This window comes from Daktulosphaira vitifoliae, unplaced genomic scaffold (genome assembly GCF_025091365.1).
Source record: "Daktulosphaira vitifoliae isolate Bord-2020 unplaced genomic scaffold, ASM2509136v1 Scaffold_2, whole genome shotgun sequence".
In the NCBI taxonomy this organism is placed as follows: Eukaryota; Metazoa; Arthropoda; class Insecta; order Hemiptera; family Phylloxeridae; genus Daktulosphaira; species Daktulosphaira vitifoliae.
The window spans coordinates 10,103,458-10,123,705 of NW_026099573.1; the positions used below are offsets into that span (position 1 = coordinate 10,103,458).

General features: G+C 28.2%; 1 protein-coding gene and 1 long non-coding RNA gene across 5 annotated transcripts; one reads left to right on the top strand and one right to left on the bottom strand.

The window, feature by feature from the left end:
- Positions 1-1,128: 1,128 nt before the first annotated feature.
- On the bottom strand, positions 1,129-4,891 carry LOC126897554 (uncharacterized). 4 transcript variants are annotated; one of them, XR_007702128.1, is made up of 5 exons: positions 3,504-4,434; positions 3,240-3,428; positions 2,897-3,167; positions 2,611-2,823; positions 1,129-2,544 (listed from the first exon to the last, which is right to left on the bottom strand). It is a non-coding gene; the product is annotated as an uncharacterized LOC126897554 (long non-coding RNA). The 4 variants fall into 4 exon arrangements; XR_007702129.1 differs by having other exon boundaries at positions 1,129-2,280; positions 2,346-2,544; positions 2,611-3,167; XR_007702127.1 differs by lacking the exon at positions 3,504-4,434 and adding an exon at positions 4,788-4,891 and having other exon boundaries at positions 2,611-3,167.
- On the top strand, positions 4,561-18,429 carry LOC126897553 (uncharacterized). Its single transcript, XM_050671244.1, has 2 exons — positions 4,561-5,090; positions 9,220-18,429. Exon 2 carries the CDS (start codon positions 9,246-9,248, stop codon positions 12,780-12,782), a length of 3,537 nt encoding a protein of 1,178 aa, XP_050527201.1. The 5' UTR covers positions 4,561-5,090; positions 9,220-9,245; the 3' UTR covers positions 12,783-18,429.
- The last annotated feature ends 1,819 nt before the right edge of the window (positions 18,430-20,248 follow it).

The following is a 20,248-nucleotide window of genomic DNA, read 5'->3' on the forward strand; positions in this document are numbered from 1 at the left end:
AATTATTACTGAAGTTAGCTCGAAAAATTCTTTTTGTGCATTTTCCTATTTTGTAACGTAATTTTCAATTTTTTTTTTAATTTCTTAATCGAAATTATTTTTTAGTATTCATGCGAAACTGGCAAGGTATTAGTTCTGTGTTAATGTGCGTTATTTTAATGTTTGTTCATGAAAATTCTCAGCTTTTACTGTACCGATTTTAATGATTATAATGTCATTATTGGATTTCAATCTATTTGAACCCATTTGCACCAAAAATTTAAAAAAACCCATTATTTTTAGAAATTAAAAAAATTATCTCAAAATTACGCTATCGTAAAAAATAGCATTTTCATAATTTTTTTTGACACTGATCCATAAAGATTTTAATAGAATATACTAGAGACATTAAACTGTCTTTGGTATGCTGTTTGAAATATCCAATTAATAACTTAAGTACAGAATGTGTTTGAAAGAGATCATTTACGCATGTAAAAAAATTTTTTTATCTTAAATTTTGAAAATATTTTAGTGTGACATCTTCTAACCTTAATCAAATTAAAGATTTTTAAGTGAACTATTATATTAAAAAAAAATTATCCTGATGATTGTTTTACTATGTAAAATAGGTCGTCAAAGTAAAAAACAATGTCATTTTCAATTAAGCAAATAATTTAACAAGTATTTAAAATTCCAGTGAAAATTTAAATCATATAAATTATAAAATTGAAAACATACAATTTATGAAATTTAACAGATACGCATCGAAACGCCGTTTTTTTATGATAGTGATATTAATGACTGTAAAATATCATCTATACTTTTGCTTCCCAATTTTGACGCTTCCCTTTTGTTCTGTAACCTCACTGTGCTGGGTTGTTTATACTGAATAGTTGCAGTAGAAATTTTACAATATTTATCGACGAATGAAATCATTTATGCAACTTACTTCATTTGATGACCAAGTACTTAATTTAAAAAATTTGATTTAAGTTACTAGATAGAAAAACTATAAAGATTTCAAGTTTTTTTATTCTTGTAGCATCCAAAATTTCGTAATTATGTCAAACTCAAATTAACTAAATAAATGTTGACATAAAAATACTATATTATTAGTACCTTATAATTATACAAATGATAAAAAATATATACTCTATAAAATAATATCTTTATATTTGACTATAAAAATTAAAATACAGATATGCATGTATTCGAAGTTATACTTAGACCAATGGCCTTAAATGCCGCAGTAGTTAAAAAATAAAATAAAATATATTTATGTATATAAACATGTATACTTAATAATAATCAATTAATTATTATTTAGCATAACGGGTATGCAAAAGAAAACTTTACAATCATTAAAATAAAATTTGTAAATACCGTTTTATTTGTGTTTTCTGTTAGAGAAACACAAAATATAAATAAAATTGCAAAGCGCGCACATAAAACGATGTCCAAATAAAAACTATGAGCATGGACTTAAAAAAATGGGTATCTCTCAAATGTCTATGGACAACCTTGGTAAAAATTTCAATCTTTTTATAGAAAATGGCTGGCGGCAATAAGCGTTTTTGTCAAAAAAATCGTCCATTTTAAAGGAATTAAAAAAAAATTCACATATTCGCGTTTTTCCCAGAGTAATGCTGTCGAGCTTTTTTATTATAAATAAAAATGTTGAAAAGTGAAGCTTGTTAAATTCTAGTATTGATAAATTTTACAATGTTCTATTATATATTAATATATTTTAATGGCTTTAAATTAATGTAATTAATCGTATTATGTATCAATGCATTATACAATATAATACATATATTTTTAAACTGATTAAGTGTATTTTAGCATAACTTACGAACTGTGCTAAACGCACAGTGCGTTTAGTGTTATTTTAATTAAATGCATACGTCAAATCTGACTAAATTATTTGTGAACTATAAATACTATTATTAATAGTTAGACAGTTTATTAGATACATGAATTATTTATACTTTATGTTGTAAATGAGTTTTAGTATAAGTGTGTCTAGATAATTATAGTTTACTGAGAATCCCGGAATAGTCTTAACCACATAGTTTGTTTAACAAACTATACAAGTGGAAAGACACATATACATTGAGTTTTTAGTCGAGCCCTTTCATCTGAATCGTAAAAGTTAGAATCTTCCTATAAATGAAGAACACCGGATAATACATTCTATTTATAATAACTTTGTGATAATGGAATTCAAGTTAAACATCATATTGACCGAAAACACTTCTTCAAAACTACTTGGAACTATATGCAAGATATCGTTGCTACAACCTGCAAACATTGTTATATAGATACATATAAATGGAATCACTTTCGGCATTTGGGTTTCTTCTTACCTCACCGTAAACTTTATTAGTACAATATTACATTACCGTTGATATTATATACAATATCAGTAGATATAAGATTCAATGTTTTCACTACTTTAGTAATGATATTGATTTTTCCATTTTAACCAATGAAAATATGATGGAACTCAGTATATACTATTACTTGTGGTGGTCATTCATGCAAGATATTCAGTTTAAAACAAAACTGTGTAAACATTAAAAGTTTTACTTAATTTCATATTAAACCAATAAATAATAAAACTTGTATTACTTAATGATTAATCAATTTGCATCAAATAATGGGTTTAAATTCAAAACCACTGCAATAAAAATGTAATACAACAGTCCTGAAACTACCGAGATACCTGTGTGCGAATAGTACCCTCACTTATACTCCTAATTATATTTAAAAAACGGTTAATCTACGTTCTTATTTAACTAGGAGCTCCTGTAACTGCTTTCTCTGCACATTTTTTTTACAATACTGAAAATAAAATGTTTTATATTAGTTAATGTACGTCTTTCTAATAATTATTTAAAAAAAACTGTTTTCATACAGACTCGTTAGCTGTATAAAAAATACTTTTATTAAACAAGTATTTGGCTCTTCTTAAACTGAATACCGAGTTCAAACCTGTGTTTCATAGTTAATTTAGGATATAACTTACTGTTCTCTATGAAGTATAATATATTATATTTCATAACTTACAATAACATTATAAACAATAATAAAATTATATATTATAACTTCATAATGACAGGTAATATGAATTAATATGTATTGTTGATATTTTAATTATAACAGGTTTTTCAATTCAAAGAGTACGCCTAAAATAATTAAGGAACATTAATTTTACCACAGAATGTATTTTATGGTAACTTTTTATCTATTATACTTACTTTTACTTATTAAACATCATACATTATAATGCTTGATACATACTAATAATATTTCAATAGCAAATTATTTATTTGAGCTGTAATCATTGATTTTGAAATTGCGTACAACTAAAATGTTCACATAGAAAATCCTATTATTTTAACGCGCATACATTATCGATCGTCTATACTTTTTAACCACAAATGAATCTAAAAAAAAGACAATATACATTTTAACAATAAAAATTCGAATCTGAATAATGTATATAAATTTGAATTTACAACCCCAACAACGGGACATTCGTACGGCTGCAACGTGAAGAGCAGTGGAGGGTTGTCACAGGGGATGCAGGGTGATGCAATAGGGATTCGTTTACTTGTATTGCCTTTTTTTGTATTACCATACATTTATGAAAATTGTACAATATGTGTAAAAATATATACGCTCAAGTAACATTTTTGGGGTGAAATACGGGATGCATTGTTAGTATTTTTATTTTATGTTTTTGAAAAAAAAAAGAAGAAACATTAATTTTTGCGTGATATCGACGAAAAATAGTAAATTCTGTTATCGGTGGGGGTGGTAGTGTGGTAATGGGGAGAGATTCATATTTTACCCTCGCGTTGGCGGTCAGTATGCGCTATCTAAAAACAAGAGGAACGGAGAACGACTAAAAATGCAACCGGGACGACGATGCTAAGAGGAAAAGTCGAAGGGGGGTACGATCTGTCCCCTTGTCCCTCGCCGTCCAAGGAGGTGGACGTAGACCTAATAGTGCTGCGACGTTGGTAACGGCGGCGGTGACGACGACGACCCCTCCGTCGGCGACCAATAATCTTAATAACGTAAAACTGGGCGGTGTTCGCACACACATACACACACTTAGGCATACGCGACGCACACGAGCATACTCAAAAGTCAGAGGGTGACAAACGTCCACATATACGCACACATAGGCACAGTGCGCAGCTCGAAAACTTATTCCCCCGCTCCACGCCCTCACTCCACCACAAAAACGTACTTGTATAAAAACTAACTAAAATTGAATTTCATATCGTGTACTCGCCTCCGCCACCGACGGCCGCAGGGACCCTCACCCCACGCCGCTCATACACGTTATATATGCGTCGTGTATACACCGCCGCGTACGGCGAACCAGCGTGTTTCGCACGTGACGTCACTCCCGCATCAATCGATACTTTTATACTATTTTTTTCCCCTATTTTTATTCTTTTTTTTTCCCACATAGATATAAAAACCGTTGGCGACGGCGGCAGTGACCGTCTACAATACAATAATTGGTAAAAATACGACGGAGGCGGCCAACGTTGCGTTTGTAACGTACAACAACATATACCAACGGTGGCGCGACGGTTGAAGCAGTAGAAGAGACGGCGGCAATAACCTCATGCTCATGATTCACGTCGACCGACCCAGTCGATATGCGTGTGCGATCGTCGGCGGGACGTTATTGACGCACGCGAGTGTCTGTTGAACATGCGACAGCGGTGCGAGCAGTGCGTTCGTCGTTGAATTTTAATTTTGATTTTTTTTTTTTTTTTATTTACCTTAAGTTTTATTACACCGGTTGTTATTGTCCATTACTATTTGGCTTATTGTCGTTGTTTCAATTCCGCTGCGTATACGTATTTGTGATGTGCTCGCGTTATTTTAAAAGAGATATTAAATATTAAGACTGACAGTATTCATATAGATATCAACGCTATCTTTGCGGTCGTCGAGCATGAATCACTTCGGTTGCCGACAGGTATATCGCCGGCGTTGTGCTAGACGTCTCGCCTCACCGTCCTCATTTCCGTTTCCACCGGCGCCCCAGCATCGCTATCACAAGAGATATACGTTTTACACAAGTAAATAAAAGCCAGATACCGTTACATTGAACGTATTTCATCATTTATAATTACTTATTTTTTATTTGTCATATTAATTTTGATATTTCTCTATGAGTACTACATGGACTGAATTCCATAATAAAAACACATCAAAACCAAAGGTGTTATTAACTTATTAAAGCCGATCGCTAACAGTTATCGAATTATCTATGATTTTTGCGAAATTTATCTATGAAATTTGCTACGTTTACCAGGATTCTTTTATAAAAAAGATCATCTATTTTAGCAAAAACATGAAGTAATTACAATTGATTTAAAAGACTATTTATATTCTTTTAGTACAATAATATAAACTTTTCGTTAAAAAAACTCACGAGGAAATGATTATTTAGTATTAATATTCATAAATATTTCATGTTTTACCATTTAATTTTTCTTGTCTAGGTAAAGAAAAACATTTTTATGACTTCTTTAATTGATACGGATAAATAATATTAAGCCTTTTAGTTAGCTTCAATTTTAAAAAATGATTTCAACGTGCGAATCGATATAATTTTTCTAAGGATTGAGGGCTTAAATCTTCTATTATAAGCCTATGGTTTAAAATTTTATTATACTGTCTTTTTCACGACATTTTTAGTATAGGTTTTAAATTAAAGCGTATGTTTGTGTTTGTATGGGTAGACGTACATAAATTATTAAAAAGTCTATGGACGAACAGGACAAAAAATAAATTTATTTTCATATCGCATGTTTTGGTAATTTAATAATTAAACCATTAATTAATGACTAATTAAAAATTATTACCAAATAGACTATAAAAGGGAATTTCTGGATTTCCAATCTATTACGGAAATGTTTACTTCCCTAAGGACTCCCGAGTTTACCTCAAAGTAAAGGTTTTTTGATAATAAATGACAAATGTTGGTAACGAAATAAATGAAAAACTATACCTTCAAAAATTGAAGCATTTTGTCCTAAATCGGGGTATATGACACAAAACACTCTGTTAAAGTAAAATTTAAAAATTAGGGATTCGATGATTATATTTTTTTGATAACTTTTTGTAAAAAAAAATACCATTTTTCATAATTAAAAATACAAATATTATCGATTTATTTGTTAGTAGTCAGTGGTAATGCGCCAACACATCGATTGAGCACAGGATCAAAATAAATACAAACAAATAATTATAAATCTTTTTGTCGACTCCGCTGCAATTAATCTTATCAAAATTTGTTGAAAAAATATTAACATATTAAACAAATTTTTTTTGTCTCTAATATTGTTAAATGTTACTTTTTAGATTTACCCTTAAGATTACTTTTATGTCACTTTAGGGCTGTGAATCTATATCCTATTTCATTTACTTAAAATGTTAACTGCCTTTTTAAGTATTAAAAGCGAAATATTATTAAAATTGTTTAATCGGTTGTTCAAAACATAATTATAAAATATATATTTTAGAAAATTTACGGATGGCAGTCCAGTGGCGTTATTTTACGTAAGGTCAATCAAATAATAATAATGTTGATATTATATTTTTAATTTTATTAATTGGCCATTCTATAACCTTACACGAGTTGAATCGTGCTCGATTATAATAAAAGTGTCTAATTAATCGAGCTTCATTTAAAACACAGCAACACAAGCGGCCGAATTGGTTATTTTATACTACGATGCCAAATAATTTATAAATACTAACCCTATTTTACGTTAAAATTTGATATTTTATTAAAACGTTCTGTTAAATAATTAATTTTGAGTAAACAAATCAGAGTCGTGTATTAGTCGGCGGTCAATATCATGTTTTATTAATTTTTTTACCTTGGTAGTAATTATTGTAGCAGTTTAGCAATGCAAATTATTTATGTATTTTTCTTAATGAAATGTACGTTAAAAAAAACTAAATAAAAAAAATTTATATATGCTATTATTTAAATTAAATCAATTTATATATGTGTTAAAATTAACAGTTTTAAGTGGCATTAAGCATTTAAGAATGTATAAAGTATCTCTTCTTTTGGAGTTCCAAATGTAATCGTTTTTCGCGTCCTATCAATATATTGAAAAAGCAAACTTAAGAGTATAGTAAGAAGAAAATAAACCAAAATAATTACTAATGTCATGAACAAATAGGTAACAAGCGTGCTGATAGCATAATGAGTATTAATTTTATAATCTATAATGGCTATATAATAATCAAGGTTAAAATTATTTAAATACGATAAAATTTATTTTGAATATTGACTTAGTATAGTTATATTTTGGTCCATTGTGTTCAATTGATCCGATTGTGATAATATACTTAATATTATATTTACTTGAGTTTTTATATAAAAAAAATTGTTTATCTTATTTTGTTTGTTTTATTATATTTTTAATATACAATGACACGAACATTTGGTGCATCATACTGTATTAATTGAAAATCAAAGTTCTATTAAAGTATCGCTAAAAACAGTAGAATACTAGGAATTGTGAGCCTTTTTTCTTTTGAAGATACAATGCTTACTATCACCGTCATATTGTTTAAGAATGTTCTTTTTATTGTTGTTTATACTATTTTTGAGTTAAAAAAAATTAATTATTAGGAAATATTCTTGGAAAACTATCCGCTGAGTTTAAAATTATATTTTCTTAGAAATCTGTTTTCCAAAGGCTTTTTAATTGTATATTACTGCTTTACACTTCACTGTAAACGTCTATGCTCAAGTATTATTTTGATAGAAATTGCATTTTAGAAAATTGAGCTTGAATTTCTCTTGTGGGATTAGATAGAGTATCTTATAACTGAATTTGTGGTATTTTCCTGTAACTATCTTCTTATAAATACATTTTAGATTACTATAACTAAAACGAGCTGCCACTGTGCATCTCTCTTGCTATTACAATCTTTTTTTATTTTATTTTAATTGCATTAATAATACACTAATAAATTTGTCGTCTATATTTAATAAAATACAGTAAAATCTTTTTTCTTATTTGGATAAGAAATTGCTTATTGCATACTAATGGCTTTTGAAAGGTAATGTCATATTTAAGTGTTATGAACATACTGTAAAACCTATCAGTTCATACAAATAAATTAATAAATCCATATAAAATTCTAAATAATGCATGCTAATTTTAATTAGTTTCTTTTCAAATGAAAGAATATTATATTAATAAACGAATATTACTAATGAGAAATTAATTAAGCTCGATTAACAATAATGTGTAAATTTTCTTTACATTTTTAAATATATTCTTATTTGTCGATTTTTATTCGTTTAAACTTCATAAGAACGACGTCGGTATGCAGTATTAATTTAAGCATAACTGAAAACTTAAATTATTTCTCTCATCTCGCTAGTATTACCTTTGCCTTTGCTAGTATTACCATTTTTTTATTCGTTTTTTGTTAAAAATTTCTTAATTTAAAATAAATTCTTTTTACTCCTCTAAATATCGGGAGTCCCAATTTATTATATTTTGATTTGAACGTTATATGTGTTAAATACTTCATTGAGTACAAACTCATTTAAAAATGATCACGAAGTCAAATTTTTTTGAATGACAAATTTCTAAAATAATATTTTTTAATTTTTTTTATATTTTATGAAAATTAAAATGATTTACAAAATTTTAAATCATGCTTTAGTCGTAAACCAAAACCAGATGTGTACCAAAATTCAACTTTTACCATAAGTAATTAGTTGAAACTTATAAATCGAATAAATAAAGTTATTTCAAAATAAGGTAAATTATATCTATCAAATCTATTTAACAAATTTGAAGAAGTTCGCAAGTGTAGAGCACTCATCCATTGGCCGCAATATGTATCCCACTAAAATAAATAATTAGAAAAAAAGTTTCATTATCTATTACTTTACTAATAATAGTTGTTCTAAAAAAGTTATTTTTAATATTATTTATAATAGTTTTAGTATAAAATATTTCTTGATGATGAATAAGAGAGGTTGATATAACTAAAATTTCTATAAAGTTTGTTAATTATTTATTCTATTTCTCCAGCTGCACGTTTCACATTTATATCCCCAATAATAATTAATTTTTCTAGATAATTCATCAGTAGATTATTAACTATTATGAATTATGTTGATTAACAATTTTTAAATTATTAAATTACACTGTTTGTTGACAGGTGATTTCGAATTATAACGGATAGATATGCAGACAATCGGTAACAGTGACGAAAAAATGAGCTTTCCGGCCACATGGACCGATATATTATTAAAATCTATAGCAACATCAGGAAGATCTGCTAACTATACTATTGACGTGAAAATTGGGACCAAACGTATCTCCTCAGAGTATCAACCTAATACCCCGGGTGAGATCCTTTCTAAAAAGCGACGAAAACAATCCAACCCTACTCGGATCTCTTCATGCAATGTAAATAACAAGAAACAATCATTCACTGACAATTGTAAAAGTGAAGAACCTGAACAAGACTACATAGACCACAGTTCTAATGATTCCTCTTCACTCAGTACTAACGCATCTTTTTCGCCGTTAAACTTGTCCAAACCGGAGATTCAATTACAACAGCAATCTGTTAGGTTTGTACACGGTTCCAAAACAGGTCAACAACCAATTGAGGTACAAAAGCCATGTATCGAATACGTCCAGTCTTCCCCGTTAAACTCTGAAATCCAACATATGGTTGACCATGTTCAATCTTCTCCACAAGATACCAACGGTCTTTCTCACGTTACTATTCCGTCAAATCGTATAACACTGCAGCAAAATTCAACCAAAGAACTGAACAATGTAGAGAACTTACGACAATCCAAGATCGTTCCCGAGATGACTGAAGATCATTCGTCCATTGATGATGTACCTCTTACTTGGATCCAGCGCTACGGTAGCCATGGAAATCATTTGGCTAATTTGAAAACTTCTCAACATGAGGAGTCTACTTCATTTAACGTGACTTCGGCAAATATATTAAAAAACGATAGCATTCTTAATTCGCCCAGTGCCGTACAAATATTTAACCCTGAGGCGTACTGCGATCAATGTAACAAAGAGTTTTGCAATAAATACTTTTTGAAAACTCACAAAGCCAACAAACATGGCGTTTATTCGGAACCAAGTCAATACTATAGTCCTGAAAGTTTGGATCAGATTAAGTCATACAACCAATATAGACAAAACTTCTTGTTTTCAAATAATCGACAACAAAATTTGTTGCTAAATCAACCTGTGCAAGATGTTATTAAACCTTCATCGCCTGTTATGCAGTCAAAAATTGTACAGGGTCAAGGAGTCTCACAACAATCGAGTACAGCCGTGATACAATTGTTAACAAAAAACTTATTATATAACAGTTCTAATGCAAGTAACACTTCCGGTAGAGCATTTTGTGATATTTGTCAAAAAGAATTCTGCAACAAGTATTTCGTGAAACGACACAAGGCTAAAATTCATGGTATATTTTCTTCGGAAGAAGGTGGCAGTAGCGTTGATTACAATATCTTTGAGGAAACGCTGTCCAATATCAAGTGTACATCAAAAAGAGTACAGGTACAACGAGAAAGATCACGTTCACGGGAAGGGTTAGAAAGAGGTGAAATCCCTCACACATGTGAATCTCATTTACAAAGTATTCAAGGTGAAAATATTCAATTACCCTTGCAAAAGAATGCGCAATATGTCGAAAATAAAACTCAACACGGTGCAGCAGACGACATATTGTCAAGAACATTAATGTCGAAGGTTACTCTTAACAATAAGTACATTAACTCAACATCGGAACTGGTCGTTGAAAAATTTGACAAAGATTACATTAATAATATATCACAAGTGAGGTCAGAAGATAATCCATTGTCGATTAAAATGGAAGTGATAAATAGTTATTCTAATGTTAACGATGTAGCAGAATTTAAAAGAGAACCAATAGCAACTCCAGACGTCGATGAGGTAGAAACAGGTGACTGTGTTTCAATACAAACGGAAGAAACGAGATTTTCACGTGATAGTGAATGGCAGGCGCTAAGGTCTCCTTCAACTGTTGTGTGCGATGTATGTGATCAACCAGTAGATCGATCTTCGTTAAAAGTTCATCTATTGGCCGAACACGAAGAACTTTTTCGGGATCTTTTTGATGATTCTATGTCGACAACGGGTGGTGACGACATCATTGTAAAATACTTCACCGAACATGAAGGTAAAGGTTACGGTATAAAACGGCTGCCATCTATTTACGATGAATACACAAATGTTAAAGATTTTAACAAACGGTCTTCAGCAACTAATTCGACACTAAGTAGTTTTTGTAGGATTTGCAACAAAGAGCTGTGCAACAAGTATTTCATGAAAACGCACATGCAGCGCATGCATGGTATATCTATTCAGAATGGTAATCACATTGGCGGAGTGATGTGTGACATATGCAATAAGGAATTATGTAGCAAGTATTTCTTAAAAGTACATAAACAAAACTCACATGGTATATTCGATCCTTCACTGTCTACTACTGATAATGTTAGATGCAGCAGTAGAGATGGCGTCGGAGTTATAAATTTTAATAGTGACAATAAAAATATCAGTAGTGTAGGTGGAATAATTAGTAGCAAAATGCAATGGCCGGACAATGGCCATCCACCGCCATCGACATCGTCATCATCGTCTGATGAACCTATGCAAACTGATATTGATCATAGATACTATAAACACTACACTGAAGTGTGTGACTTATGTGGTAGAAGGTTCAGGAGTTCCAAATGGTTGAGCGCGCATTTGTTTAACGATCATGGAGATGAAGGACGCGCATTGTATGCGCAAAATCAATCACAAATAATTTCCACTTCTGTTGTGAACGGCAAAGAAAATGAAAACTCGAGTACAATCATCCGAAACGCGAAGACTGTAACAGAAGAAACGGATTCTGTTGAGTCAGTATTAGAAGACATAACGCGAACAGATGAAGATCCAAATAAACAAGCGCATTCAGCGTTAGAAGAAACAAAAAAAAATCATTTAACTTCTAAAACTCATTCAATGAGACGTTTGACATATTTTCACGAAAACGCTTTGAAATATAATTATGAACAAAACAAGGAAACTAAACAAGAAACGCAAGACAAAAAAGCGTCTGTCAAAGACTCTAGTGAGCAGTATCGATGTTCATACTGTAATTTTACCACGTCTATTCTATCGTTTTTGTTCGTTCATGAAAAATTTCACGATGCCGTCGAACGTCATCATCCAAAAACAACTAATTCAGGAGAGAAAACGTATCAACATGAACATGATAATGATCCACAATCCGCTAACGGCGATTTAAAACGAACTGAAGAAGTAAGTGGAATTCACGACCAAAAAAGTAAAGATTTAACAGAAGAATTAGCAGCAGTAGATATTGATACTACAACTGTTGAAAAAACGGCTTTATCATCGAACGTCGACATAGATTTAGTTCGTAAAAATTCAGCTGTTACTACCGCAATGAAATTAAATTCGGGAGCTGATTCTAAAAAAATGAGCCACAACGAGCCTTTTATCATGCAATCGTTTTTTCTAGAAAATTGCTCAGTTTCGCCGGCATCTGCAAACAATACTGGTAATGGTGATCAAAATGTTATATATAACAATGGTGAAGGTAGCCGGAGTGATTCGTTTTATTCTTCTTTAGTTTACTTGCCAGTTAAGGAAAAGTTAACGTCGACAGTCAACGTTTTCTTTAAACTGACTCCTACATAATATTAATTCAGTTAAAGATTATACTATCGTCTACAGTTTTTGCTATACCTATACAAGTAAGAACGAACTAAGAACTTTGTCTAGATGGTTTATATATTTTTAATATCCTCTAAAAAAAATGTTAGCTTACATAAAAGCATATACATATTTACCATAAAACTATTTATTTATTGTAGAGGATCAATTACATATACCCTTTACACGTACACCCATAACATCAAATAATTTTTGGCAAGCTTAAATTACATCAATAAATTACGTGTATTATTTGCTTCAAAGTAATTTTTTAATATCAATAATACAATATATAATAACCAAACATGATACATAAACACCATTAATCATTATATCAACCCACTTTGATGAAATCAGTGTTTAAATCGTACATTAAATTATCACACTAATAACAATATGTAAATTCAGTAATTGAATTAAATTTAAAATAAATTCATTATGATTTTGAATAAAAAAAATTATAAAAGACTGAGCGATAAGTAAATTTTAGGTTTAAAAATAAAAATACTAATTATTAGGTGCCGAAATAACAAGTGATATAGTCATTACTAAAGTTCCTAATTCACAAGTTTTATGAACCGAGTTCTTTCTTAAAACCGACTTTACACGTTTACTCTTGAAACCGTGTCCCATCAAATCAATTAGTACGAATAATATTGACAGTCACTGCATGCTTTGTGTTAGTGGCACATATTATGCGATCACTTTACAAGTCAATCGGATATCGAATAAAAGTTTATATATTTATTTATATTATATATTGAATTCTGGATTGACAAATTAATTTTTAATAAAATAAAAAATATGACAAAGGTTAAAAAAGCTTAAATATTTATTAACTAAAATAAACTATTACTTTCCAAAAATGATTACTACTTTTATGATTTTTTCTTTCGTTTAATGTCAAATTTTAGTCAAATTATAAGCACTCGTAATAAAAATAATTATTTATTCCTTAAGTTCTATATTTTAATATAAATTATTCAACTTCAAAACTTAAAATGATGGCAAAATCAAAAGTTCTAGAATTTTTTTTCATTTTTCTTCGTTTTCATTGAGGGATGCTACCGATATCTATATCATTATGATAGCGTGTAGCCAATTTGATAAATAAACGATTTAAACGGTTTTATTATATGTTACTATAATTAATAATTATGTTGGGCTTTAAAACTGTCTGCAAAGTTTAGTAAAATATTTGAATGGCCGCCCGGTAAGGTTAATGATTAGTAATGGTACCGCAAATCTACATTAGTCTTACAATCCAATCGTAAGACAAACGGTTCGCACAATTAACGCTTAATTGCAACTTATCGCTTCCAAAAAATTTAGCCATTTGAATTGATTCCGTTCATAACTATAATGCAATTATGGTTTAAAATAGCTTACTATACAAAGAATTTCTGCATAATGACAGCTGCTGAGAAAATGTTATGGTTTTGCTCATGTTCCTCAGTAGTGTTATAATTTTATTAACCTTAGCTCAGCAAAGAGCGTAACGGAAAAGTCCTTAAAACTTGTGTCGCTCAGAATTTTAAAGCACGTCTGCATGCAACAAACTTAATATGCATGATTAATAATACGCATCCATCAAAACTGACCACCTAAAATAAACGCTCACAACATATTAAACTGAAAACATTCCAAATGAAAATTAATTTCACGTCAAATGCATAACAACACAATAAAATTTTATTTTTCCTCCAAAAATATTTTTATCAAATTTGGGAGATAAACAATTTGAGATATGAATACACGATGAAAGTAGCTACTAAAGTTAATTAAAAGGACGATGAATCAAATTAAATTTCAATAATAATATAAAACAACTTTAATTATCTTTCTTAGATAAATTGAATAAATTATTTGACCATCTTGAGTGATCGAAAATAAATCTAATAAGTCTAAAGATGAATATTTTAATTGAATAATGCAAATTAAATGTTGTATTTGAAGTTTATTTAAAATAAAAATTTATGTATTTTACTAGATGTATATAGAATTTTCTAATTTAAAATTTTTTTTAAATAATATTTGATAATTTTTCTGTTGATCTCAAGCGTCAGTTTTTATAATAACGTTATTATTATTTTGTATCTTATAGTACTTCTGTAAATAGTTCAGTGCTATTGTAACTATAAAGCAAATTTGAATCATAAGGAATTAATCTCGAGCAATTGTATTTTACTAAACGAAAGTTTTTAAATTTCAATTTAATAGAAAACTTTTTAAACTAGACGTAGCATGCATGATGTTATAATGTTTCATTATAATACATTAATTATATAACATAAAAATGAAATAATAAATAGACATAATTATATATATATATGTATATTATATAAAAGAATATTTTTTAAGTGCTGGCTTGTAACGTAGTAGTAGTAAATGCCATTTTAGAAACACTAAACCACTTAACGTACACGCGCACATATTATTGTAAAAAATAGTTTCCATTAGTAAAGAAGAAAAAAATCGTTTAATAAAATATTTTATTACAATAGATTTTTTAAACCTGTGAAGGAACTTAAATCAAAAATATTTTTTTAGATGATAGAGTATTAATTTTTTTAACAATTTTATTATAAAGTTTTAACTATAGTTAAGTTATGTATGACTATAAAAACCTATGAATTATAAACAACTAATGTGTTCTGATAGTGTATACTATATTGTCCTTTTTAGGAACACTATTACGATTAATATTAATTTATTTATGTTATTTAAGTGTAAGAGTGATATGAAATTATTGTGTATAAATGAAAACTTTATCAAAATTATTTTTGAACCCGTCAAACGGTTAACGAGAATCAAAATGATTATATTACCATATTATTTTTAGATTATAGTAATAAAAATTTTAGCAAGTAAGAAAAAGTATTATTAAAATATGATAATTATGTTAGTTTTTGCTGTAGTATATAATAATTATATACTTAACAGTAGTATACTATAAAATACTTTGATTGTGGCTTGTGCTCATCGAAAAAAAATCAAAATTTATTATTATAACTAAAATAAACAATATTATTTAATTAAATTATTTCATATAAGAATTGCATCGTGTATGGGCAATATGTACTGACGATGTTTGTTTTATGTTCTAGTGTTAATATTACTATTTTTATTGTTTTAAAACAAAACGTTATTATTAGTTAGCAGCTCTGGTAATGTTTAATTTTATAAGATAAAAACAAGCAAGCATAAATCATATATTCTGATCTTTCTTTATATTTTTTCTGTACATTGTATTTGCGAAGTTTTGAAGTCACCACATAATTTTCACGTTTCAGTAAAGGTACGTCTTTTAATATTAATTACACATTAAAAACTTCTTGTGAAATTTCTAAGACAAACCAAAAAATATTTACCTCAATTTTTTTTAATGGCTAACTTATTCAAACTTGTCACTTATACGAATTATTTGTTGAGTTTTCAAATGTTTTTTTTTAGATTATCCCGACACTACTCTTTTACTATCATAAATATACACGATAAATAAAACATTTGTTGGACAATAACAATTATTTGCTCAGACTATTGCCGTTCTGTCATAACGATTAAACATGTTGTAGATACCAAGGTAGAAACATAACATTAAGGTAAAATATTTTGTTAATGTAAACGTATCTAAATCTAGGCACAGTTTCGGCTTCATTTCACATTAAGTCGTCGTTATCTCAAAAAGGCTTTGCCAACATTATTTTTCACAGAAAATTCTCTTAAAATCACTACAGTTTCTCGATAAATTCTCTTAATTATTGAAGTGGCATTTTAACGTTGTGTAATATTTGCGTAGTTAAATTTAGCTTGTAAAGTATTATTGCATACATTACACGTTGGCAAATTACTGGAAATCAATTCACTGCATAAAATATTCATCGATCTAACAGAATTCAAAACTTTCCAGAGAATAAAATACTCGTTTAACATAATAAAATATTAAGCGTTTCTATTTAAAAAAGGTAATTGTATATTTAGACTATTGGCTTGCAAATGTATTAATAAAAAAAAACGTAACCGTGATCGAATGCACTTAAAAAAACCGACAGAACGTAATAGTTAAGTAATATTAGTGGGCGAATAGTTAGTAGATGATAAAATTTAAAAAACTATTGTTTATCGCGTAATTAAAATATCCATAATTCCAAAAATTCTCTGGAATCTTTAACTAAGTCATTTGACGGAGTTTAACGATTACACGTCACTTAGAGTTATGTGAAAAAATTCTCTTCGTGGCCATAGCGCAATAATTTAAAATAAATAGCAGTCATTTTTATTTTCCCGTTCAAGTTTACCTGTCTCACGACAAAAAATTCTATTAATGATTACCATTTTTCAAATATACATTTTTCGATTTTCTCGCATTATTAATTTTAAGCCATAAATGACATATGTAGTGTTTAGAAGTACAATATAATATATTGTTCTAATATGTATTATATTGTAATACATATTAGAATATATGTTGTAAAACTAACCAATTACTTATTGAAGAAAAGATATAAATATAGACTGTTTGAGCCTACTTGTTAAATGAAAAAATCCAAAAAATTTGTATGTTGACTAATAATAACGTTAGTATATTTTAATAATTTTTATATTTTAAAATCATGTTTGCTCTTATTGCCTTTCTAGTCAAAAAGTTGATTGTATATACTTTACACGACAACGAAAACAGGGCAGTTATATAATCGCTCCGTTTAATGTATCATGTAATTATTTTATTATTTTTGATTTAATATTTGTTTATGTATTATATAGCCAAAAGGTGATATGTGTTAAGAGTTTTTTCTAACCTTAACTTATTGCTATTTTTGCACAAATAGTAGCCTTATGTTTTAAAAAATCATTTTTTATTGCTAATTAATAAAACCCAAAGATGGAATATTAAAAATTATATAATAAAAAACATTAAATAACAATAAATTTTATAAATGAAAATAAAACAAAGGTAATATTTGACACATATTACTTTAAGGCTCTCTAGTGTAGAAAATTAAATCTTAATGATATTCTCGTGAAATAATTGTAAATAACGCATAACCCAATATTGTTTTGATGATAAACTTTTTTTAATGGTTCCTATTTTATAATAATTTTAAGTACAAAGATATAGTTACTATACTTTATACATACATGATTTATAATTTTAATTGTAAGATTAATATATACTTTAAACGACATAGATTATTTATTTATATTTATATAGTATAAAATTTAATGTTTAATTATAGTTTATAAGACTTATTCAGTTAAGACGAGTGGTTTTTTTTTTTTGTGTACATGTACAAGTGTGCCTTTATTATACAATTATATTTATATTTCATACATATTTATAAAATTTATAATAAAGAATAATAACAATATGAATGCATACATAAATGTAAATAGTTTTGATATTTTTGCGATCAGCTAAAATCCAAATTACTCAAAGATTTCACGTTATTAAGTAGTGAAATCGTTCATATATAAGTAGCAAATGGATTATAAGTGGATATAATTATCTTAGATAATAGTTTGATTGCTAATTATGATATCGAATTTTATACTACCTAGCTAATAAGTTTTAGGAGAATAATAGATTAACCTATACAATATATAGTAATAATTCTATGCATATGTATAAGGGACACAGTTTTCGACTGAAAATAAATAATGTCATTTTTTTCAATAATAGTTATATTCAATTCACAAATAAAAGTCTAAAAAATTAAAACCAAAACTTTCTGGTATTATTTTTCATAATAAAGAAAAAAATAACTGATTATGTTTCGAAAAGCCGCTTATCTTAATGTGGTATGAATTTACTACTCCTTCGCCTTTTTTTTCTTTTAAACACTGGTGTACTATTATTTTATAATATATAAAAATAATATATGAAAATCAATGTTGTATAAAATAATTTTTAAATATATTTAAAATTATACTCAAATATTTCAACAAAAAAGTAGTTAGAATACTATTTGAATAATACTAAAGTACTCTATACAATTATAGAGTATTTTAGTATTATCTCAAATCCTATTCCAGTAAAAAAAAAAATAATAATAGTTTGTTTAAATTAAAATTACTATCCTAAAATATTTAATAACTCAATTTAGTAGATATTACCTGTGAAAATACGCCTCATTTCAGGTTCGACTAATATGATAAAAAAATCTATATGCATTTTATGGTGTATATGCGACACCACTGCCACAATTTTGATAATGAAGGTCCAACACACAAATAGAAAATAATAGATACATTAAAATATAGATACATAAATCTTGAGAATAGCAATTTTTGGGGACCTCAAGCCTAATGAAGCGGCCTTTTAGTAGGAAAATTAAACCTGTTGCCATTGCGGTTGTTATTGCTATGACGTTTACATTACACAATGGTGTAGCGAAGAAAAAATATGAAAAAAAAAACAATATTTGTATTAAATACCAAATATTTTAAAATATTATTTATTATCGATGTAAATATTTAAATACTATTACTCAAAAACTTTTGAAAAACATTGACAAAAATAATGCTTTTTTATATAGCTTAATGAGATCTAGAACAGGTGTTAGCAACAAGTGAATTACAGGTTAATACATACTGAAAATGGTAAATGAATGGCTCACAAAAATATTTTTTGCTTATCGTCTTTTTCTACTTAATATCGGAAGTTTTAATTAATTTTTTATTCCTAATTTTGATGGGTAATAAAATGTTAACATTCATATATTGAATAAAGTTCTAATTTAAGACCTTTATATCACACTGTATTCACAAAAATGGGTTAGGTTTAAATATGCTATATTTAACATTTTAGTTGAAAAAAATACAATATAATTATTGCTTATTAAAAAATGAGAAGTACTTTTTGAATGAAATTGAGTTAATCGTGTTATTGTATTATAGTCAAATTTATTCTGTATAAATTTGAAAAGTAAGAACTCAATGTTTGAGTTACTAAATTGCATTTAAAAAATAATGATGCGTTGAGCCATCGGTATACATTACATGTTTTATGAAATCTTATTATGCAATATGATAAGTGAGTGAATTGCTGTCTTTATACAGAGTGTTCAGTAAGTAAGGAAACATCAATTGTTATAAACAATGAGAACAATAGAAACCCGATTGATTATAAAGCCCTGGTGAAATATAATGCCAACACTGTGCCTCGTAATGACTTTCCCCTTTTGCTAATTACTTTTTTGGGTGACATATTATGAACTACAGGGTAAAAACCATAAACTACGTATAGGGACGGGGTCTCCTCCATAGAATCAGCCACCACTTAAATTATATGGTAATTGACTTTGGAAGATTTTAGTTAAATTTTTATCAGTAAATTTTAGTTATCTAAACTAAAATTTGTTTTTTTACATCGATTACTTATAATTAATAGACAATACTATATATAAATAAAATTGTATAAGACCTACACGAACGCCTATGGAAAATATCGC